At 35.9% G+C, this 25227-nt stretch overlaps 1 protein-coding gene across 8 annotated transcripts in view; it reads left to right on the top strand.

Moving 5' to 3' along the window:
* The window catches only part of NAV3 (neuron navigator 3), a 1126484-nt gene that overhangs the window by 867694 nt on the left and 233563 nt on the right, over positions 1-25227 (top strand). For all 8 annotated transcript variants that reach the window (XM_074226484.1, XM_074226477.1, XM_074226479.1 and 5 more), the window contains one exon: positions 17416-18430. In XM_074226484.1, coding sequence (XP_074082585.1) covers positions 17416-18430 — 1015 coding nt within the window. The remainder of the gene's footprint in view (positions 1-17415; positions 18431-25227) is intronic.

Here is a 25227-nt window from a genome sequence, read left to right on the forward strand (position 1 = left end):
TTTTACTGGAATCTTTAACTTTATTTAGTATAACAGAAATTACAGGAATGTTCTCTAACCAGAAATGAAACAGCTAAAAATGAGTTGAAAATATGTCTGTAGAAGCATTTACACTTGGAAATAGACATCAAATACATATATGGTATTGGTTTCATGCTAGAACAGGCATTTGTAATTTTTTTTTAAATCATAGATCCATTTGATAGTCTCAGGAAGTCCCTTTTCAGAATAATGTTTTAAAGTGCACGAAACACATGGAATTACAAAGTAAATAAATTAGATGTAGAAAAAAATTGCATCTTTATTTCAATATAATTTGTTTCCTTTGTCATGAAGCTTCCCTGAAAAAAGTCTATGGATTTAGTGTTAAGAATATATAGAACAGGGAGCAGCTAGGTGGCACAGTGGATAAAGCACCGGCCCTGGAGTCAGCACTACCTGAGTTCAAATCTAGCCTCAGACACTTAATAATTACCCAGCTGTGTGGCCTTGGCCAAGCCACTTAATCTCATTTGCCTTGCAAAATCCTAAAATAAAAAAAGAATATATAGAATAGCTGTTATAGAATATAATGAAGATTTTCTCAATTCTCTTCTATACGTCTTTCCCTATCCCCCAGCTGTTTTTTCCCTTTCATGTAAATTTAAGACTCAATGAAATATGATGGGGAAGAAAGAATCCTTGCATAAGTCTATAATTAGTAAGTTCAGATTTAATTTATTTAGTCCTTTGAGTATGAAGTTAGTTAAAGACATGAAGATTGGGAACAAATTTTACTGGGCCAGTGAATTGCATTTGGGTAGAAAGTTCAAAGAAATGAGGCAGAGGAAAAGATTGCATAGTGGTTCAGAGTAAGGAGTACTTGATTTGGATTTCAAAGGCTTTGGTCTTCATCTTACACTTTCATTTGCTAATTGTGTTGTTGTTCAGTCATTTTCTGTTATATCCAGCTATTCATTTGAAGTTTTCTTGGCAGATAGTAGAATGGTTTGCCATTTTCTTCTGCAGTTCATTTTACAGACAAGGAAACTGAGGCAAAAAGGGTAAATGACTTTTTTTCAGGGTCAACCAATTAGTAAGTGTCTGGAGCTAGATTTGAACTCAGATTAGTATTCCTTACTCCAGACCAGGCACTCTTATCTATCCACTGTCACTTAATTGCCCCAACCAGGTGCTACATATATAACCTGAAATAAATCTTTTAATCTCTAGGTCTGTCATCTGCCCTAATTTCATCATCTTATTCCATACTTATGTAAGAACAAGCCTGCTATTTTGAGATTGGATAAACTAGGTTTGACTTTCTTATGTTCACTTCCAGGTCTCTACTGCTCCACTGCCTCCCAAGAAAATCCTTCACCCCTCCCCAAATTCCCTTCATGATTTGTCTTTTCCACAAAAAAGACAATAGTATCCTTGCTTGTTTGAACTTGGCTCCCTCCCTATGCTTAGCAGTGACTAGTAAGCATTTAACCAAAGTTCTATTGCTCTTGGTCTCAGTTTCCCCATTTGTAAGATGAGGAAATTATACTAGCTTGGATTCTTGATCTTTTTTGAATTCCTTTAGCAATCTGGTGAAGCCTGATATACCCGTGGTTTGTTGCTTGCTTTGATAATTGAAAGAAATACTAAATTTCAGTTAGAGGCATATAAAAAATTTTTAAATGGATTTTTTTCCTATCCAAGTTCATGAAACCCTTAAAATTTATCCATAGATGCAAAATTAGGATCAGTGGACTTCCCAGTAAAAATCTCTTTAAGGTCTCTCACAGTTTTATAACCATAACCAAAAGTTGATTAAAAATCTGCTTTTATATGTGGGGATGGGGGATGAGGGGGTAGAAAAGAGGTTATTTTTCAAAGTTTTAAAACTAGGAAGTCCTCAAGCAATTGTTGGTATCTGTACAAAGCCAGCCATGTAAGTTGAAAACTAAGTAATTGGTCTGAGTTGATAATATGGGGAATTAACTTCATAATCACACTTTTCAGGTTCAATTTCCATCAAAAGCACCCTCAGTCATATTTCTTCTTAGAAGTCTTCAGTCCTGAGCAGATAGTTGAACCAATCTTTCTTTGTTCTGACTCCTGTCTTTTTGGTTGATTATGTAATGGAGCTCTCCAGGTACTGCCTCAGTGAGCATTCTGTATTCATAGATTCCACTTTGAGAAAGTTGTCTTATCAGTTTAAAAAAAAATAAAAAAAATAAAACTGACTTCTTTTTATAATATCAAAGGATTGAGACCTGGAAGAGTTTAGTGCCCTCCATGCATTTTACAGATGAGAAAGCTAAAGCCTAGAAAGGTCTTGCCCAAATTCATATAAATCGCAGTTATTTTTGAACCTAGATTTTCTGATCATGAATTCACTGAACCTGCCACTACATCATGTTATGCCAAGAAATGAGAGATAAGACTGGAAAAAAATGAGAGAAGATCTTGAAAGCCAAGATCAGATAAATATAGTTTATTTGATAGATAGTGAAGAGTGAAAGATGATTTCTGATTAGGAGAATGAAGTGATCATATTAGTACCTTAGTAAGATGATTCAGCAGCAAGGCAGGACAAAGGTATCAAATTCTGATGGAAAAGCCATAATGGATCCTTAAAACTCTCAGAGTCATATTGGGAAATATTTAACTAAATAAATAACATTTTAACATGACATAGATAATGTATGCCACATGGATCTGGGTTTTTTATTTTTTATGTTTTGAGTTTGATACCTTTGATGTAGGGGCAGCTAGGTGACACAGACTGGGAAATATTTAATTAAATAAATAACATTTTAATGTGACATAGATGATGTTAGCCACATGGATCTGGGGTTGTTTTTTTTTTTTTCAGTTTGATACCTTTGGTGTAGGGGCAGTTAGGTGACACAGTGGATAGAGTTAGAGTTGGAGTCAGGAGAACTTTTCCTGAGTTTAAATCTGGCCTCAGATGCTTTATAGTTGGGTGACCCCTGGGCAAATCACTTAACCCCGTTTGCCTCAGTTTCCTCATCTGTAAAATTATCTGGAAAGGGAAATGGCAAACCACTATGGTCTCTTTAGCAAGAAAACCATAGATGGGGTAGAGAAGAATTAGTCAAGATGGATACAACCGAGTGTCAGCATTTCATTCTTGATTTTTTTAATCTTCATTATGGATTTGTTATCTATTAAAATGGTGAATTCCCTAGAAGCAGCTAGGTTTATGCAGGAGATGGTTAAGTATCTAATGGATAGAGTTTTGAGCCTGAAGTCAGGAAGAACTGAGTTCAAATTCAGCCTCAGACATTAACCGGCTATTTGAACCTGGGCAAGTTACTTAACCTCTATTTCCTTTAATTCAAATTAATGGAAAAAATCCAGTAATGTTACAAAAAAAATCCCTTGGTCACCTTTATTCAGCTATAGTCTATCTGGTCCCAAAGAGTTAAGTCTACCATCAGAAGGACATGTCTCTCTGTTCCAGGTGATTCCTGAGCATCATACTCGGGTGTCCACTCCATGGAGAGCACTTGCTGTCTATAAGCTCGTTTCAGTGTCCAATCTTTTAGATGATTTTCCACTTGGAATGCACTTTTGAGATCCATGATCTGGTGTTACCTAAGATAAACAACCCTTCAGATTGTTCTGTTTGAAAAATAATGTTAGTCTGGAAATGAAAACAAAACAAATTGAAGCAACAATAATTAAAGTTTAATTAAATAGCACTATTTACCACCCTACTCTTCTCCTTTGCCCCTCTGGTAAATGACAATATGTATAAAATCAAGCACTTGAAGAATTAGTTATATTTTTGGATCACCACCAGATGGAGACAAATATCTACAATTCATGGCTCTTAATTGTGAATCCTAGATTCCAGTCTTATAGTCTCCTATATCAAGGGGACAGAATTATTCTTATATTCTTATTTAGCTATTTAATTCTAATTCACAATATGACTAATATAATATGAATAATTATTTAAAACAGTATTTTCTATAGTATCTGAAAATGACTAAAATATAAACAGCTGAAATATTTTTAAATATTTACAAAGATTCTAAGAATATATTTTGCTAGAATATCACATGTTGGAAAGATGTATTCACATGCATAAATACACCTACATAAATATTAGCTTCTGTCCTCAAATTCCTTGACACCAGTTCCATAGGCAGATCTCCAAAAGTGTACTTTTCTGAGTAAGTGCCAATCTTCATTGACAGAGGGAGTCTGTTTATTCAGAATTTGCTATCCCAATGAAATAATAGGATATGACTAAATGAAACAATGCATTTAGTACCAAGAAATCATATGAATATAGGATCACAGTTTTTTCACTGAAAAGATATTATCTAGTGAAATGCATCTTTTTTCAAAGGTGAAGAAACTGAGGTCCACAATATGTAACTAATGATAAAGGTTGAATTTGAGCCTGAATCCAAATCTGTGGTATTCATTGGACCATATAAGTTTCCTATTTTGTACTCTAAAGAAAATCCTTACAGTTTTCAAAATTCTCTTGCTGTTTTATATACATGATATTTAATACAAGATGGTTTAACAACTTTTTTTTAAAGCTTGAACAGTTCAAAACGGCACTAAATTTTTGGGACAACCTGTAAAATATGATATAAATAAACTGTGGTTGTGGTTCACTTGCTTAGATTGTACACAACTCTCCATGACCTCATTTGAGGTTTTCTAAACAAAGGTACTAGAGTGGTATGGCATTTCATTCTCTAACTTAATTTACAGATGAAGAAACTGAGGCAAACAGGGTTAAGTGACTTTTCAGTGTGTGAAGCTAGATTTGAATTCAAGAAACTGAGTCTTTCTGACTCATTTTACCCTTGACATTCTATCTCCAGTATGCCACCTAGCTGACCATGATTTATAATCTTATTTTATGGTAGAGAGGAAAGGGCCTTGAATTTAATAGAGCCAAAAGATCTGGAGTTAAATTCTGCCTCTGATATGAGGCACCACCTATGTGACTTAAGGTAAATAACTTAAATGTCTAGTTTTCTGTTTCAACTGTAAAATAGCTGGACTAGATTAACTCTAAGATTTCTCTTCCTTTCTCTCTCTCTCTCTCTCTCTCTCTCTCTCTGCATACATGTGTATTATACATATGTATATTATAGTATAAATTCCTCTGTCGTCTGTGTGTGTATATATATATATTATATAAATGTATATATATATGTATATATATATATATATATATATATATATATATATATATATATGTAAGAATGCATCTGTAAACACACATTTTCCCCCTGATCATGGAATAGAGAACTCCTAGTGAGGAAAGTTTATTTACCAATTCAAGTCAGCACCTTTTCTTTGCAATTTTTAGTATGAAAGTTTTGCCAATGACACTAAGAAATGTTCCAGGTTACAAAGCCAGTAAGTACATATCTAGGGGAGAACATGAACCCTGAGGGAGCCTCTCTGACTCTTATATAATACTGACTCTCACATTTACCATATAAATGTATATGCATATGTTTGTTTTTGAGTTATTTTTAGTAGTGTCCAACTCTTTGTGATCCCATTTGGGGGTTTTCTTGGCAGAGATACTGGAATGGTCTTCCACGTCAATTTTACAGATGAGAAAACTGAGACAAACAGGGTCATCCATCCAGTAAGTGTCTGAAGTCATATTTGAATTCAGAGATGACTTAAGTTCCAATATTCTATACACTGCTCCACCTAACTGCCCCTATCACCTCCTATCGCTTGGTGAAGGGGTTATATTTGTAAAGTGGATGAATACTTATTCTATATTGCCATGACATCATACTGTTATGTCAGAATAGGATGTGAAAAACTATTTACAGAACCATATATTAAATTGGAAAGAATATCCCTAATTATTGCATAACATTTCTTTTAAAAATTTTCAGTCACTTCTCAGGATGACCTGTCAATCAAAAACTCACAACAGATAATAGGGACCAACATCACCATTTGTCATTTTGCTCACATTTTTGATCTGGGTGTGACTGAAGCTTGCTATACAGAGAATTTGATATTCCTTAACTTGAAATATCTCATAAAGTTAACCTAGAGAAGGGAAGACTGAGGGAAGGGAGTAACAAGCAAGGCAAGATTATTGACTCTGAACAGCTGAAGGATCATCAAAATAATTGTAGTTATCTGTCTGCACCTTGAAGGTTTAATTAAGACAGAGGACTGAAAGTTCTAGAGAGACAGATGTCAGAAAGGTGTATAGGAAGATCTTCTTAGCAATTAAAGCTATCTAAACCAAATAATGAACTGTATTCATTTATAGTGAATGACCATCATTTGTTATATTTGAGCCAAGTTCAGATGACCAATTGTGGGATATGTTTTTGAGGACATTCTTAATTCGGCAATTGAACAACTATTGGGTAGTTGTTGTCCCCCCCCCCCCAAGACAATGGGGTTAAGTGACTTGCCCAAGGTCACACAGCTAGGTGATTATTAAGTGTCTGAAACTACATTTGAACTCCTGTCCTCCTGACTCCAGGGCTGGTCCTCTATCCACTGCACCACTTAGCTGCCTTGTGGGAAGTTTTTAAGATAATTTCTGACCCTATAATTCTGTGACAATAACAGTATTAGATGTTTTTGTAGCACCTAAAGTTTACACACACACGCACACACACACACACACACACACACATATATGTTTCAGCTTATCCAACACAATACTTATTAAGTGTGTACCTTGTTCCAGGTATCTAGATGTCTCAGTAAATATATCCCTGGGTCTAAAGAGTTCAAATGTGGCCTCAGACATTTATTACTCGTGTGATCCTGGACGAGTCATTTAATCTTTGTTTGTCTTAATTCACTGGAGAAGAAAAGACACTCAGTATCTTTGCCAATAAAACCCCATGGTCATTTTGGTCTTTGGGGTCAGGGAGAGTCAAACATGACAATGACTGAATAACAACATGATGATAATCACTGGGGATATAATTAAAAAAAAACAAAGACAATTTGTACCCTTAAGGAGATTACAATCTAATAAGGAGAGATTATATAGATATAAATACATTAAAGTAGGGGGAAGATAAATATAATAGTGAGTATCTTGGTGGAGTTGGGAGGGGAAAAGAAAGGCAGCAGATGGTTGGTGGAGTGAGCCCTGAACTCCACTTTTCTGGCTTCTATCTATAAAGGAAGACTGGTATCGTACCCTTCATCCATGGTGTCAGACAAGGTTTGCTTTATCAACCTTGTGGTGAGATTAGAGCTCAACTCACAGAGGTGTATCTTCTTCTCTAGAATTAGGAAAAGTAGACAGGGCAGTAGATTCAGAGTAGGATGATCCATTGGTTATTTGATCCTCACAGTATCCCTGAGTAAGTGTTTTTATTTATTTTCAGATGAGGAAACTGAGGCTAAGAGAAGTTAAATGATTTGCCTAAGGTGACCTGGGTAATCAGTCCGATACTGAATTTGAGCTCATCTTCCTGCCTTCACTGTATTTACTAATCATCTGAGTTGCCTATTACTAGCCATGCCCTGTCTTTGCTATATTGTTCCACATAATACCATAAAGCTAAAGAATAATGCTAAGTAGATGATCAAACTATATAGTTTCCTACATAGCCAGAGGTGTCCCTGTGTTTTTTCCTGCCATAAATGCTGCTGTTTAACTGGACCATCTGGACAGAACACTGCTTAGTGATTGCGAAGTGATAAAGATGCAAATGCTTTGGGTCAGCTAGGTGGCACAATGGATAGAGCACTGACTCAGGAGTCAGGAGGACCTGAGTTCAAAACCGACCTCAGGCACTTAATAATTGTCTAGGTGTGTGACCTTGGGCAAGTCACTTAACCCCATTGTCTTGCAAAAACAAACAAAAACAAACAAAAAGAAGCAAATTATTAAAGTTGGCCAAGCAAGTCTTTGGACAGTATTATCTGACATGAATTCAAGCCTTAATACTAACTGAAAGCATGCAGTTTATCCTGCTGTCTCAAATTCTCTGTGTTTGTCAGACTTAACCTAGCATAGATAAAGAATCACATTATTTATGATCTGAAAGGCATTATAGGAATCATCCGACTCTGAATGGCAAGCAGTCTGTGTTCAACTCTTGATCCAAACACTGCTGGCAGCCTCAGGGATGCAATAGGACAACAATGGGAAGTGCAGAATCCTCCAGATCCATCAAGGTTTCAAGGTCTTCTTCTGGCAGTAGATTTGGGGGTGGGTAGAAGAACAAGGTCAAAGTCAAGGTTCTGGTAATCTTTCTTCTCAGTCCCAAGTACTTTCCCTGGTACATAATTAGAACAATTCTCCTCATTTATCATTCCCTCAAACCTAGATTCCAGAGAGTATGAACAAGTCTCCCAACCAATCCTAATAGACTTCCTGTCATTCCTAAGAAAGTTCATAACAACGCTTCCCAAACACATGAAATAAATAATAGTTATGTCTTTAGATGATAAATATTATTAGGTGGAGATGATTTCCTTTTCTACCCTTATAAGAATATTCTGTTACATGAAAGAAGAGATTAACCAAAAGAACAACCTTGTTTGTTTCCATTTTGTCACTAAAAAAGTAAAAGATATGATAATGCTGTTTTTGACTAGATGTACTGTATGTAGAACATCATTGAAAGCAGTACCACTCACAAAATTGTTATAGAGTTAATCTAATTTGTAAGAGCAAAAGAAATACTTTAAAAACTCACTGAAATATCTTTTTCAAACAATGTGAAGTGACAGTAGACTTCAAGGGACACCATAACAACAGGTAGTAACTATTGTGTGTAACAATTGGGAATTGAATGACTTTTCCAGGGAGAATAAAATATCATTAATCTAAGAGACACATGTATAAATAGGAAGGGGTGTTGTTTCTGAAATGAGAATTAGGAGGCTGATTTTGTAGGCATATTGACTTTTCAGCCACAGCCTATGTGACCACTAGCAAGCATCACTCTTACCATAAGCAAAGCAACACATCCATATATACAAACACAACCATATGAATATATGTATGTGTGTGTGAGTGTGTGGAGTCAGAGAGTTAGAATTATTGCTAGAAACACGATTGAATGAATATATAACATGGCTGGTGTACCAAAATTTGTGGCTTATTTCCACTCTATAGCTACTTCAGTTGCTTTTGCTATCTAACTTTTATTATTCAAACTCAAAAAAGACACGGATTTTGCAAATGCAATCTTGTTGTGCTGTATTACCAAAAAATCAATGATCTCTGCAGCAGTCTACAGATAGACTCAAAACATTGGAGTATGCCTATGCATTTGTTTGAGAGTCATTCAATAGGCAATAAAGCTGATTGGATTATAGAATCATCAGTGTAGAGATAGAAGGGACCTCAGAGGGTGAGTCCAATCCTCTCCTTTTATGGTTGATAAAACAACCTAAAACAGATTAAGTGAATTGGCAAAGAACACAAAACTAGTGTCTGAGGCAGGATTCAAACTCAGGGTTTCCTGATCCCAAACCTAGTATTCCATTCATTGGAACCTCTTAGGATTTCAGGTTGATTACATGAGGGTCTTTTAGTTTCATTTCTTTGCTCAGAATTGCCAAAATTTCTCTCATATTCTAAATTTCCTCCAATATCCTGCCTCTCTAATAACCATTCTCCTCTCTTGGCAAAACATCTCTGTTCTGCATTACTCCTTCATTGAAGGCATCCCTTTATTCCCCTCATTGTAGTGCCTAGAATAACCTAGGAAAAAGAAAGTCATGAGAAGGAGCAGGGAATGAAGGCTTCCAGAAGGTTATTTGGATTCCCCCCCCTCCATATCTGGGAACAAAACCAAGTTTCTTGAGTAGAGGACTGGCATCTATACTTTGGCATTATCAGTTTTGCAGGTGTATAGAAAATAGGATGAAGAGGAGAGTATTTGGAAGCCAGGAGACCAATTAGCATTTTTTCACTTTGAGGTTCTTTCCAACATAAAATCTATGATCATAAGACCTCCTCTCACAATAGTCAGAGGTCTTGTGATCCCAGATTTTACATTAGAAATGACCTCAAAGTTCATCTAGTCTGATGGCTTCCTTCTACATGAGGAAACTAAAAGTCTAGAAACATATGATGATTTTGCTCAAAGTCACACTGGGAATGAGCAGAAGGGTTAAGATTTGTACCCAAGTATTGTAATTTTAAATATAATATCTTTTTAAAATTGTTTTGAGCAGCTTGGTGGCATGTAGACAGAGCACTTTGCCTGAATTAAGAAAGACTTACCTTTGTGAGTTTAGATTTATCTCCAGACAACTACCAGCTATGCGATTCTGAGTAAGTCACTGAATCCTGTTTGCCTCAGTTTCCCCTTCTGTGAAATGAACTGGAGAAGAAAACCTCAACGACTAACAAAGTGTCAGATATGACTGAAAACACCAAATAAAAACAAAAAATTGTAATATGTTGCCTTGAATTCCACAAAGAAGGTATTAAAAACTTGAGCAAGGGTGAAGACTCTATAAGAAGAAAAAGATGAGGGGCGGCTAGGTGGCGCAGTAGATAAAGCACCAGCCCTGGTGTCAGGAGTACCTGGGTTCAAATCTGGTCTCAGACACTTGATAATTGCCTAGCTGTGTGGCCTTTGGCAAGCCACTTAACCCCATTGCCTTGCAAAAACCTAAAAAAAAAGAAAAAGAAAAAGAGGAGTGATTATAAAAGGGGTTGTGGAAACAGAATAGTTGACTCTTGAGAAAATTTGGATATGGAGGGGATATGCAGAAGAGTAAAGAGTCCATTTTTTGTTCCAATTACATTTTCTTATAGTTTGAACTTTAATATTAGAGAAGGCAGTAAGAAATTCAAGGACTCACCTACATTCATGTAGTCTGGATTTGTTAGACAGGCCTTGACTTAAATCAGCTTGACGTCCAGACCAGCTCTCTTCCACTGTTTCTTGGGGCATTCTTGGTATTCCAACAAAAATAGCTTTTACCTATAGAGGTATGAATTAATAGTACATGTCTAGTCCTTCTTCCCACTTTTTAATATCATATTAATTCAAACCTCTGCAACTATCATATTGTTTTTTATCAATGGACAGGCTGCCTAAAAATAATGGATGTAGAGAGTCAGCTAGGTGGCACAGTGGGCAGAGCATTGATCACAGATTGAGGAAAATCTGAGTTCATATACAGCCTCAGATACTTATTAGGAATGTGTGATACTGGAGATGGTCATATAACTTCTGTTTTCCCTCATTTCTCCTTTTATAAAATGGGCATAAAAATGATACAACCCCCCCCGAGTTTTTGTGAGAATCAAATGAGATAATATTTGTGAAGTGCTTAGCATAGAACCTGTCTCTTAATGAACATTATTTATTAATATCAATACTATTATATTATTTATTACTTATTTATTAATATTATTTATTATCATTATGTTTATTATATTTTTAATATGCATCAATCCTCTGTACTTTTGCTTTTGGAATGCCCTTGCCCCTCCTATCTATTTTCTTTCTTCACCTCCTGTCTTCACGTTCTTCCTTCTCCCTATACTCTCTCAGTCCTGGAAAAGTACATCGTTCTCTCTGAATATTTATAACACTTCTCTCTATGCTGCTTACTTGGCAGGGACCACTTTGTATTACTGATGACTTCTTAGAGATGCATATTTTCTCTACAATTACATTATAATAACTCCTTGAAAGCAGAATCATAGCTTCTCTGATTTTGAACTAGATATGACCTTGAAGGAACATCTAGTCCAACACCCAATTTTAGAGGAGAAACTGGGCCCCTCAAGTCCAAACAACTTTCTCAAGGTTTCACAAAAAATGAGCAATGGAGACAGTCCTTTGACTCCAAAACTAGTACTGTACTGATTGAATATATTTATGGATACATGGATTGAGGCTGAAAATGGTTGTTATTTGTCCAGGATTCCATATCTAGTTTCAGAGACAAGATTTGAATTCAGGTTTTCCTCCCTCTGAGTAAAACACCTTATCCACTTTGCCTCTAGCCACACACGCGCGCATGCACACACACACACACACACACACATGTCATATATCATGCTCATGATGCTGGGATATATTTTTTTAAGTTTTTGCAAGGCAATGGGGTTAAGTGGCCTGCCCAAGGCCACACAGCTAGGTAATTATTAAGTGTCTGAAGCTGGATTTGAACTCAAGTACTCCTGACTCCAGGGCTGGTGCTCTATCCACTGTGCCACCTAGCTGCCCCAAAATAACATATTATTTTAGACTTTTTTCTTTTGTTAAGTTTTTGCTAGGCAATGGGGTTAAGTGGCTTGCCCAAGGCCACTCAGCTAGGTAATTATTAAACATCTGAGGTTGGATTTGAACTCAGGTACTCCTGACTCCAGGGCCAGTGCTCTATCCACTGTGCCACCTAGCCGCCCCTTGTGCTGGGATATTTTTGAGAATAAATAATAGCCAAAATTAAAGGAGCTGGTTTAAGATACTGATTCTCCTACTTAAGTTAGGAGGGACCCAGGATAAAGCACATCATCTCTCCAAGTCACCAATTAATTTAAATGCCAAACAAGAGGATTCAAAGATAGAATCTTTTCATGTTCTGATTTGTAATGATTCTTTGTTCTAACTATCCTTCCGGGATAGAGTTGATTATAGTCAAGAAACTTAAACACACACACACCACACACACAACTCAAATACAGGAGGTCAACACTGATGAGAGAGGCCAAGTAAAATGGCAGATTAGAAATAGGGATATTTTACGGAGAAACAGCATTATATATTCAGAAGTATTAAAGGATTTCATTGTTTGATGAAGGAGGAAGGAGGTTTATAAATTTTGAGGTAGGAAAGTCCCAAGAGACCATTGACTTAGCCAAGGTTATATGTGCTATTTATCAAAGGTAATATTTGGACCCATCCTTTGACTACAGAACTAATTGTTGTATTTTTTTCTGCTCAGTAGAATTATTCTCAAGGATCTGATTCATACTACTCCAGCATGGTATAAAATGAGTATTTCCATGTAACCCTTGAGAGCAAAATGTAGTTTGCCATTTCTTTCTCTGCTCGTTTTACACATGAGAAAACTGAGGCAACCAGGTTTAAATGACTTGCTCAGGATCATACAGGTGGTAATTGAGGTCAGATTTGAATTCAGAAAGAAGAGTGTTCTTGACTCTAGGACCTGGTGCTGTATCCACTGTACTATCTTAGAGATCATCAAGTACAATCCCCTTGTTTTATAAATGAGAAAATGGAGACATAAAGAAATGGAGAGATTTGCCCACGGTCTTATGGTGACAAATGAATGAACGTAGGTCTTCCTGACTCCCAGTCCAGTACTCTATCCATTATGCAATACTGCCTTTCATGATGAGGATAAGATTATACATTTAACCACTTTATCAACTTAAATTAGTTAAGAAGGTAGAGAATACAAAGTGAATTCTCTATGAGTCATTAACTTGCTTTTCCTACTAAGTTTCTCATTTCTGTTCTTTTGTGTCCAGATTATAGCAGTTCTATGATAAATATGTTTTCAATGTAAATCATAGGAGGTAATCCTAAGGCATTCAAATGACCCTCGATGTCCATTTCTTATAAGGGTTAAATAACATATACATTTGTCCACAAATCCAATTGAACAATAAAAAGGACTGGATATTTACAACTACCAACACAGCAGCATGGAGAGTAATTTGATTGTTAGTGTTCCCACTCAATCATTTCGTGTTTATTTTTTATGTACTTCCAGTATCCATGTTCTCTGAAGGATCCTTAAAGAGCCCTTTTCTTTGAATCCCCAATGGCTAACACAATGCCCCATCCCTAATAAGGCATAATTAAGATAGGGCAAATTAAATTCAGATTGAAAATTGAGTACTTCAGTTTTCATCTCTTTTCATTATATCTAAAAAACATAAAACCATATTTTCTCTGAGAACATTTTATGTAGAGGACATCATCAGGTGCTGGAAATTCAAAAACAAAAAAGGAAATGGTCTCTCCCTTTTGGAACTCTACATTCTAGCTCAAGATGAAAATAGAGAATTACACATAAATTAATTTCCAGAGGGAGAGAGCATTCGTAACCAGAAAGTCCAGAAAGGCAGATATTTGATAGTGGAAGAGTAAAGGATCCTGGCAAACTCCTGAGTTTCAGATCCTGGTTCTATGAAAATTTTTCCACTTTTTTTTTTCTGAAGAAACCAGTCACAGAACAAATATGTCACAAGGTAAATAAAGAAGTAGGAAGTAAATTCCAATGCCTGATTATTTGCCCAGCACCTCAGTGAACTAGACCAGATTTACAAGGAGTTTTCAGAAATCTTTGACTCTATAAAAACCACAGTCATGTTATTCCTTACATGGACTAGTGGTACTCTAATCTCTCTTGTACATAATTAAATCCAGGGTCCTGTGTATGTGTGAGTATATACATGTGTGTAAATATATGTACATATTTGTTTATATGCCTTTATATGCCAAAACATCTAGATATAGATAAAATATACAGGTGAATGCACTTATGTCTACATGATTATATGTACATGTGTACATAATTACATCTTTAAATATACATATATTTACAAATACACAAATATATTGTATATATTATATACAATACAAATATATTTATATACAAATATAAATATACTTTAATTATACACCTGCACACATACACATATAAACACACATGCCTGCATACATATAGATATAGATGTAGAGATTGCTAGATATAGAGATATATATATAGAGATATAGATATATAGATAGATTTATTTGTATAAATAGATAGAAATAAAGCTATAGATTTATAGATAGATATCTATCTATATACAGATATATAGATTTGGATGTAGATAGATATAGATATGGATATGGATATCCACATACACATCTCTTATTGGGGCACAGATTTAAATCTGGAAGAAAGAGGTCCTCTCATCCAACTATCACATTTTACAAATAAGGAAATTAAGCCTCAAGGAGGCTGTGACTGCACCAAGGTCACACAAGTATGGAGAATTCAAGAGATTTCAGGAAAGTATTATTAGCATTTCTGACCTAGTTTACTAAAGACTACAATGATAGACATTGTAATTATCTCCTAGAACTCCATTACCTTATCACAATATGCTCTGTGTCTCAGTTTCCTCAACTGAAAAAAATGGAGGAAAGTTAAAGTAATTCTCTTGGGCATAAAATGTTTTTCTAATTTATTGTCCATCATTTATTATTTAATTGGAATTACTGAGAAGAAAACACAAGAGAAGTTCTATGCACAGCTAAAATGTTACGTTATCATCATAATTATCTACTATCAGGAGAGCAACATTTACTGCCATTCCCCAGGTATTACAAGGAAAATTGTTTCTGGCCTCATCTTCTCTTTCTTGTCTTATTGCGCATTATTTACATTTACACAACTTTTTTTTCCTCCCAGCCAGATTTGGCTAGTCACTTTTCTCTTTCTTCATGGTCCATTTCCTGTGTTTGAGGTTTGGACAAGCATTCCTTCAATCCTGAATGTTCTCCCACTCTACCTCTGCCTCTTAGAATACCTAGCTTCCTGAAGTCTTTCCTCACCTTCCTAGGTATTCGTGTTCATCCTTCATAAAGTATCAGGTATATATTCATCTCCATATGTGAAATTTCTCCCCATTACAGGGAGTGACTATTTTTCATTTATATTTATGTCCCTGGCAAGTTGCAATAATGTTTTGTACATAGCAGGCACAGTTGGTTTGAATTTTTCATCTTTGTGGCAGTAGCTTGTTTACCATCATCCTGCAGAGAAAGACCCTGCTGATCGTGAGAATTTGACTTATTATTGTGGTTATGTTTATTCTCAAACATGACTCGCTATCAAAGATAGAAAAGTCATATGATGATGAAAATCATGAAATACAATAATGGTTAGAGTTCAAATTCTGATTAGATACTTAATGTCTCTATGATCCTAATCAATTCATTTAACATCTCTGAGACTCAATTTCCTCATCTGCAAAATGAAAGTGTTGGATTTGATAACCGCTAATATACTTTTAATGTCTGAATCTATGAGTCAACAGTGTCTGAGCTAAGAGAGATTCAGAAAGTACCAGTTTATTACAAACACCATTCTTTGTATGAAGAGAATTTATTTTCTGTGGGGAGTCAAGAGCTAACTTGATTTTTCAATTGAATGTAATGCTTTAGTCAAACTAATGGATTTGCTTGCACCCTGTGGTTTTTTTTATAAAGGCAAGGAAAAAAGAAATAAGAAGTTAAATCATGAATTTTGAATATTTATAACCTGATAACGGAATCATTTTGGCCTTAGTTCTTTTATCTTCAGTGAGATGTTAATTTTGATTTTCATTAATAAAACATCTTCTGTTTGCAAAACTATATATTAGGCATTGGGAAAACATGGAAGGAGAAAGACACAATTTCTTATCTCAAGGAGCTTCCATGTAATATTTAGCATAGTTTATTTTTTTCTTCTGAGAAGCTGTTATTTAGTTCTCCAATAAGTGATTCACTAAATTGATTTTTTAAAAAAAAATTTGGGATTTATTTATTACTTTATTAATGGAAATTTAAAATATGTTCAAGGAAAAAAATCTAAGGGGGTAATCCTTTTTGAAATAGGGATAGGATCTGGTGCCTATCATTTCATTTGTCTAGGGGACTACCTGATAAATGAACTACCTTTGATTGTAATTTATTTTGTGGCTTTTAAAAATTTTGAGAGATGTAATTTCTAGGTAATTTGATTATTTTATTAATATTTTATTGAGGACCAGGCAGTCCTGGTGGTCTGCTCACAGTTTGTATGCCCTTTGGGAGAGGGGTATTCTCAAGGGTAGTAATCAGCTCTGATTGGTTAACAACTAATGAGGTAATGAATATTACAATGAGAGTAGCATCATGTCAAAGAGAGACTGCCCTAAGGACCACCCCCAGCCTTGGGCTATCTAGTCAAAGAATATATCCCCATCCAAATGTCTGTAGAACACCATAACTTTCACACTTGAGTGGGATCAGGGCAAGATTTTTAATTATGTAAATCCAATCTCACTAACAGAAATATTCTTTAAGAGGCTAAACTTTTGAAATCAGGACATGAGAAAAAGGGGAAACTTTGGATCTTCCCAAATCCTTGGTTCCTATCAATTTTTTTTTATCTTCTTAGAGAATTGCCCAGGGCATACAGTAGTCGTGACTCACCTAGGGTCATACATCTATTAGGAATCAATGATAGATCTTAAACTTGTCTTAACCCTGAGGCCAGATCTCTATTCTTTCATCCTTATTATGGCCCCAGACAATGAAGTGTAAGTATACTCTATGTGACTGATTGAAAATTTTAAAAGTACCAATACATCACTGATGTCAGTGTTCAGCATTCCACTTGGGAATGGAAACTGGCCATGGTATAAATTAAATTGACTCCTTTGTACTGTTGTTTCATTTCAATGGGCAGATTCCTCCAAAGGACCTCAACCATCTTCAGGTGTGAATGGCAACATGCAGCATCCCACCAGCACGGGGCAGCAGCCAGTCTCTGCCATCCCTTCTCCCAGTACCAGCAAGCCTTGGCGCAGCAAATCCATGAACGTTAAGCACAGTGCCACCTCTACCATGTTGTCTGTGAAGCAATCCAGCCCTGCCACCTCTCCAACACCATCCTCAGAAAGGTTGAAACCTCCTCTCACAGAAGGGGTCAAACCCCCTTCATCTGGACAGAAATCCATGTTGGAGAAATTCAAGTTGGTAAATGCTCGCACTGCTTTGCGACCCCCACAGACTCCCAATCCAGTGTCCAATGAAGGAGGGCGAGATGATGATACTTTTTCTGAGTGTGGTGAGATGGATGGCTTTAACAGTGGACTGAATAGCTGTGGGTCAACCAGCAGCAGTCCCAAAGTGTCGCCGAAACTGGCCCCTCCAAAAGCTGGAAGCAAAAATCTGAGCAATAAAAAATCTTTGCTACCAAAGGATAAGGAGGAAAAGAACAGGGACAAAAATAAAGTTTGCACTGAAAAGCCAGTCAAGGAAGAGAAAGAGCAGGTCACCGAACCCACGGTGAAGAAGACTTCCAAAATTGCAAGTTTGATTCCAAAGGGAAGCAAGACTGCAGCAGCCAAGAAGGAAAGCTTAATACCATCTTCAAGTGGGATTCCAAAACCAGGATCCAAGGTGCCCACTGCAAAACAAAGCATTTCACCAGGCAGTACAGGAAGTAAGGAGTCTGAGAAATTTCGGACTACCAAGGGCAACCAGTCCCAATCAGCATCCAAATCTCAGATGACTGAAAAGGCCAGCAGTACCTCTAATTCTCTGGCTGCTCTGGAAGGAAAGGAGTCTAGCCAAGTTATCGCCTCTGGTTCCTGTGCCATGTCAAGTGGAGGGCAGAATGCCGGCAATGGCACCGTCCAGCTACCCCAGCAGCAATACAGTCACCCAAACACTGCCACAGTTGCTCCTTTCATTTATAGGTAAGCTTTTTGTTCTTTAATTTCTTCTATGGACTAATAATCGTCATCATAAAGATGAGTTAAAATATGAACTCAGGCATTCACTACTATAAGTTGTTCACTCAATCTCCATTTGCCTCAGTTTCCTCATAATGAAGATAATAAATAGCATCTACCTCCCAGTGATAATAATTATAAAGAATTTATATAAAGAAATTATATGAACTTATATAAAGAAATTATAAAATAATTATAATTATTATAATTATAAAGAACTTATCATAGGGACAGCTAGGTGGTGCAGTGAATAGAGAACTGGCCCTGGAATCAGGAGGACCTGAGTTCAAATTTAGCCTCAGACACTTAATAATTGCCTAGCTGTGTGACCTTGGGCAAGTCACTTAACCTTTATTGCCTTAAATAAATGAAATAAAAAAAGAACCTACCATAGTGCTTGATACAAAGTAATTGCTCTGTAAATATTGGCCATTGTTGTTGTTGTTATTGTGTGTTTTTTTACTAGAATTTTTTTTTAATTTAAGGATTGGAACTCAGGTCCTCCTGACACCAGGACGTCAGGTGCTCTATCCACTGCACCACCTAGCTGCCCCCATTACTAGAATTTTTACAGTGCTTTAAGGTTAGCAGCAGGTAGCTAGGTGGAACAATGAAAAGGTCCTGAAGTCAGGATGACTCATTTTTGTGAATTTAGATCTACCCTCAGACTAGCTGTGTGACCTTGCTCAAGTCACTTAAATCTCTTTGCTTCAGTTTCCTCATCTATAAAATGAACTAAAGTTGGAAAGGGAAAGCACTCTAGCATCTTTGCCAAGAAAGTCCAAAACTGGATCACCAAGAGTTAGACAGGGATTTATATATTTTTTATATATTTATATATTATTCAATAACAGTGACAGTAAGGTTGACAAAGTGAGACACACACACATGTGTGTGTATGTGTGTGTGTGTGTGTATAACCTGTTTTTGATTCTCATGGTAATTCTATGAAGTAGGTCCTCCTGATATCTGCATTTTACAAATGTGGAAACTGAAGGAAGGAGGGTTAAATGACTCCAGTATCATGTAATTATTAAGGGGATTAAAATTTTAACTCAAGTCTTCCTGACTCTCTACATTCTGTTCACTACACCAGTTAGCCACCATGGTTAACTTATACATGTCTTAGTATAAAGACACAAACACACACACACACACACACACACAATTAAAGTTAGCAATTATAAAAATGGCAACTGCATGAAGCACTATATTTTTATGTTATAAATGGCATCATGGTGAAAATCATAATTCAAAATGGTACTCTAAAATAGGCATCTCAGAGCCTTGTACTTTGTTATTGTCTCATTGGTCAAGTGATGGATTGCTATGAAGGGGAATCTTCCATTTTTGTGAACATTGGATGGGAATTCTTTTTACTAGTACAATATAAGAAGTCCGGACCTACATGATAATTTTTGTATATAAGGAATTGAGATACAGAAAGTTTGCATGTGAGACCAATAACAACTATGTATGTAATATGTGTGTGTGGATATGTGTGTGTGTGTGTGTGTGTGTGTGTGTGTGTGTGTGTGGATGTAGGAATTCAAGTCTCATTGAGTTGAGTCTATGTAGACAAGAGAAAAGAATTCAGCATTGGGAGGCTACAAATATTTCTTCTAAAATAAATGGAATAGCAATGCTTTTTGAATAGTTTATATACACACTAATATTTTATATATATATATATATATATATATAATATATAAAATCTCCTTTGTACTTACTGAGTTTAAATATGCCCTTTACAAACATCAGTCATTTCAGAATAACATAAATTAACTTTTGAGAAGTATAAATTCAAGGAGAAAAGATAACATTTGTCCAGTCAGCACATTGAGTTCCTTTGTGAGTTGCTTATGCTCATCAGTTTCTCCTGTTCTTGTTCTCTTCATAAAATGTCCAACCCATGCAAATTTAGGGCACTGATCCATAAAAGTGATGGTTAGCTTTTGAATATGCTTTCAGTTGATATAATTGTCAGAGAGGAAACCATCATGTGGGCAAAATTTATTTTATCACAAGTGGCAAAAGTCTTTGTCTATCTTTGACCTCATCTGTGATGAATTCAGAAATAAACCAATATAGAAAACTTTTCAAGCTCCTACAAATTATAGCTCAGACTTCTGAGCTGATGCTGCAGAACATTAAAAATCTACAGACTAGCCCTTTCTACTTGTTCTATGAATTTTTCAACATGAGTATAAGACTTGTAAATGGAAAAGTGGTGACAAGGATGAGTTTAGACATGGATATTATGGTATACACTCGTAAACCTCTTTACCTACAGAAATGCTTTTAAGTTATTAATTCTCTTTGGTCTGAACCTATTATTTCCATCTTTGTGGAGAATTCTTAGTATGAAAACTGTCTCTACTGATATAGATCTGCAATGTGGCTGGAAGTTATAACCTTAGACATTTATTTGATGAAGGAAGGAAGGAAACATACTTTTATCAAGCACCACCCATGACCACCACCACAGCTAAGCACTGTGCTAAAGTCTACCGATATTATCTCATTTGAACCTCAGAACAATTATATTATTGTATTAGGAGGTAGATACCATTGACATCTCTACTTTGTTGTTGTTAATCATTTCAATGGTACCCAGCTTTTCATGATGCCATCTTGGATTTTTTAGGCAAGGATATTATAGTGATTTGCTATTTCCTCTCCACTTCATTTTACACATGAGGAAACTGAGGCAAGCAGGGTGAAGTGACTTAACTAGGGTCACATATCTAGTATGTGTCTGAGATCACATTTGAATTTAGCTCTTCCTTACTTCAGATTCGACACTCTGATCCCTGCTCCATCTCTCAAGGCTAATTTAAATAATCATTTGCTGAGGCCAGATTTAAGTGCTCCTGATTCAAGGACCAGTACTCTACCCACTGTATAGCACCCAGTTGGGCTAAATGCTTGTTCAGTTGAACAAAGGCTTCTGAATGCCAAGCTCATCATTCTCTCCTTGTGCCATTTTATTATTTTATTGAAAGCCCTTTATACATTATGCTACATAATGAAAATTCATATATAAAATGTATGTTAATTACATATTAATTTAATTGAATACATACATTGTATGTATTAAATACAATGTAATGGGGTAAGAGACATATGTATATGGCATCTCTGATCTCATTGATTCAAAAAATTCTTGTATGAGCCAAATCCTCCTATCACTCTGATTATTTCCTTAGTTACCTCCCAGAATAACTCTTTATTGAATATAACACATGTGAGTGTGTAAATATACCTACCAATACATCATTTGATGCTTGTATATGTATAAACACAATCCATACATACATATATATATATATATATAATACATATGTACATAGAAGCACGAATTCTTCTTTGTCAGACTGACTCTTTCCAGCTAAATACAATTGGTTTTGTCAAGCATCAGATCCTTACAAAATACCAAAAAGGTAGATTCTTAAAATCTAAAAGAATTTCATTCCTATGAATGATGGGAGTTCCAGAATGCCTTTGGCAGTAGGGTAGAATGGTTAGAGAGCTAGTCTCTGATATAGAAAGAATTAGATTCATTTACTGACAAGACTTTGATTAAGGAAGCTTAAACATTTTAGTGTGGTAGGCAACTTTCTGGTCATAGACAGCAGAAAAAAATGAACTTGTAATAGTAATGGGAGTTTGATTTCCCAACAATTTCCTATACCTGGCATATGACTTTCCTTCTTCCTGGCATATCTATGACCATTTAGGTATATTTCGGTGCTAAATTGTGATCTGGTCTTCTTTCTCCCAATGTTACTCAATAGACACAGTGGCAGAGTGGAAAAGACATGCTGGACCTTCCCAGTCTCAGGTAGAATTTACCAGTAGGTTCCAAGCATAAGCCCCTGAAAATTTAGTCCTGAAAGTTATCTTAAGTCATTTTAACATATTATTCAATAATATAATTAGGTCATTTTTATGCAGATAATGAGATAATGCTCATAGAATCTGGTTTAACACACACACATAGACACACACACACGCACACAATTTTCTTACCAATTACAGCAGTAGAAGTATATGAATGAATTGAATTGGGATGAGTCATGGGGGTAGAGGATTGGATTAATAAATTTCCCGATACTGGGAATCAACCAAGAATAATAGCAAATAATAGTAGCTAACATTTATATAGTACTCTACTAAATATTTTACAATTTTTATCACATTTGATCCTCAGAACAACCCTGAAAGATAGGCACTATTGCTATCTTAACTTATTTAATGACTTATTTAGGGTCACCCAACCAGTAAGAATCTAAGGGCATATTTGAACTTGGGTCTTCCTGAGTCCAGGAATTCTATCCACTCTGCCAGCTAGCCGCCCCGAAGGCATGCATTTGTGTTGTTGCTTATGTTATCCAAGCATTTGTGATTGTTCACTTTGCTATCTATGGGGTTTTCTTGCCAAAGATAATGGTTTTCCATTTCCTTCTCTAGTGGATTAAGGCAAACAGAGGTTAAGTGATTTCCCCAGTATCACATAGCTAGTAATTCTAGCTGGTTTCGATGGTAGTTCTTCCTGATTCCAAGCCCAGAACTTTGTCCACTTAGTGTTCTATCTTCCCCAATATATAGGGCTTGCAATAGTCCTCTACTATACAGTCAGACCCAAAGCTGGGGATTTTTTTTTTATTGATTGTCAGTCATATGACTCTTTGTGACTCATGTGAAGACTGGAGTGATTTTGCCATTTCTTTCCACAGCTCATTTTACCTATGAGAAAGGAAGGCAAACAGGGTTGAGTGACTTGCCTAGGATCACTCAACTTGTGTCTGAGGCCAGATTTCAATTCAGGACTAACTGAACTTTTTAACTACCTAGCTGCCCAGTTATGCCCAGGTAAAAAGACACAAATGAAATAGCTTCTCCCATAAGGAACTCACTATATACATTGGGGGATGCAATAATTAGTAATAGAAGCCATGACTTTTGAAAACCTGGGTTCAAATTCTGTTTTAGGAAGTTTATTTTTCTCTCACTGGACTTCATTTTCTTCAGATGTAAAGTGAGGGATTGAACCTCCAAAGATCCCATCCCTTGGACCCATATAGATGTATATATAAAAGGATATGAAATAAACACCTAATATTCTTCATGTTTTTGTTGAGTGATCATTTAGGTAGGTTGTGAATAGGATTCAGTGGTGGACTAGGGGATCCCTTCATGTTTAAAGTACTGTGATTCTCTCATGTACCAGAAACACTAGTCTAATTATAACAAGTAGGTCAAGACCCATCTGAGTTTCACGCCTTTCATCTTGCCATCCCAGAACAGCTTACTTCAGATGAGAGGCATCACCAATTCCCCAAAGAGTATGCTGTTTGAACAGCCTGCTCCTAGAGAGCCTTCTCTCTAGAAAGTCAATTGTCAATAGTACTTGGGGAAAATTCACATTTGAATATTCAATCCTAAGGGAAAAAAAGGCAAACATAATCAAATAATAACTTACAATATGCTTGGACTGCTAGCCCTGGCTTACATCTGGCTTTTTCTCTTGGAGAATGAGCAGCGGAGTGGTAGATGCAGAAATTCTAAAATGTATAGCCTAATACAATCATGCAGATAAGGTTTCTGTAAGCCCTCTGGTTATTGTGAAGAGATTCAACTGCAATTGTGGCTTAATGTAGACTGGAACAGGATGGAACATCAGCAAAAACTGAAGCATTATTGAATTCTTGCCATAGGATGGAACTTGACTGCTATTGCATTTCTGAAATATGACTGTGTATCCTGAGGCAGTTAAAACACCCTTGCACAGCAGTATTTTTAGATGGAAGACAGAGAAAATACTAGGAAGGGAGCTGGGGTGTAGAATACAATTGACTGTCTGTTAACAGTGAGACTTTGCAGAGTAAGTTATCTTTCAGGACTTAGATCAGGAAGTTGATTGAAAGTAGGTTTCATCAGACAAGTTATAGGCTTCATTGTAGGTTGATTCTATCTAATTCCTCTGTATTTCCTTCCTTGAGTGATGGAAATGGGCTCCTTGGTCATTGGCAAATGGGGTTCATGTCATCAGATCAAAGAAGCAAGCAAAAAAGATAGTCTAGAAAGTATTGTAGACAATATCTAATTCACCTCCACTGCCCATTTTATACACACACACACACACACACACACACACACACACACACACACACAGAATCATAAGAGTAAATGACAAAATGAGCATTAAAGAAAGGTCCCATGATATTTTTTTAAACCTATTCTACAGCTTTTTCCCAAGCCATGTTAGATGTACTTAGTCTCATCTAACACTAATAATCTCATCTGTGAGTGAGAATGATCTTACGGTCCAAGTTACTATACCAACCTCAAAGCAATTCCTTTTAGAACCTAATCTACAAGATTCACTAACATTTAGCTTACCCTAAATTTAAGATATTCCAGTAAAAATTCAGTAGTTTAAGATTTGTTTTGCTTTTAAAATCTTGATAGAGTGTATATGGGGGGAGTGCAATTGGTGATTGCACTTTTATTTTTTTTCTTTTTCTTTATATTTTCCATTTTTTGTTATTGTGAACCTAAACATGGACAGATATTTCCATTTGTAATAAAGAACAGAAAAAAAAATCTGAAAATAAAAATCTCTTATGAATAGCTTGGCTAAAAAAAAGTACATCATATTTAAAATTGTCTCCTTTTAATAGCAGTTTCTGTTCTGCCTGGTATAATATGAACTGTGATCCTCGGTTCTCAAACTGTCTTTGAACACTTGCAGTATC

Source organism: Macrotis lagotis, chromosome 2, assembly GCF_037893015.1.
Source record: "Macrotis lagotis isolate mMagLag1 chromosome 2, bilby.v1.9.chrom.fasta, whole genome shotgun sequence".
Classification (NCBI taxonomy): domain Eukaryota; kingdom Metazoa; phylum Chordata; class Mammalia; order Peramelemorphia; family Peramelidae; genus Macrotis; species Macrotis lagotis.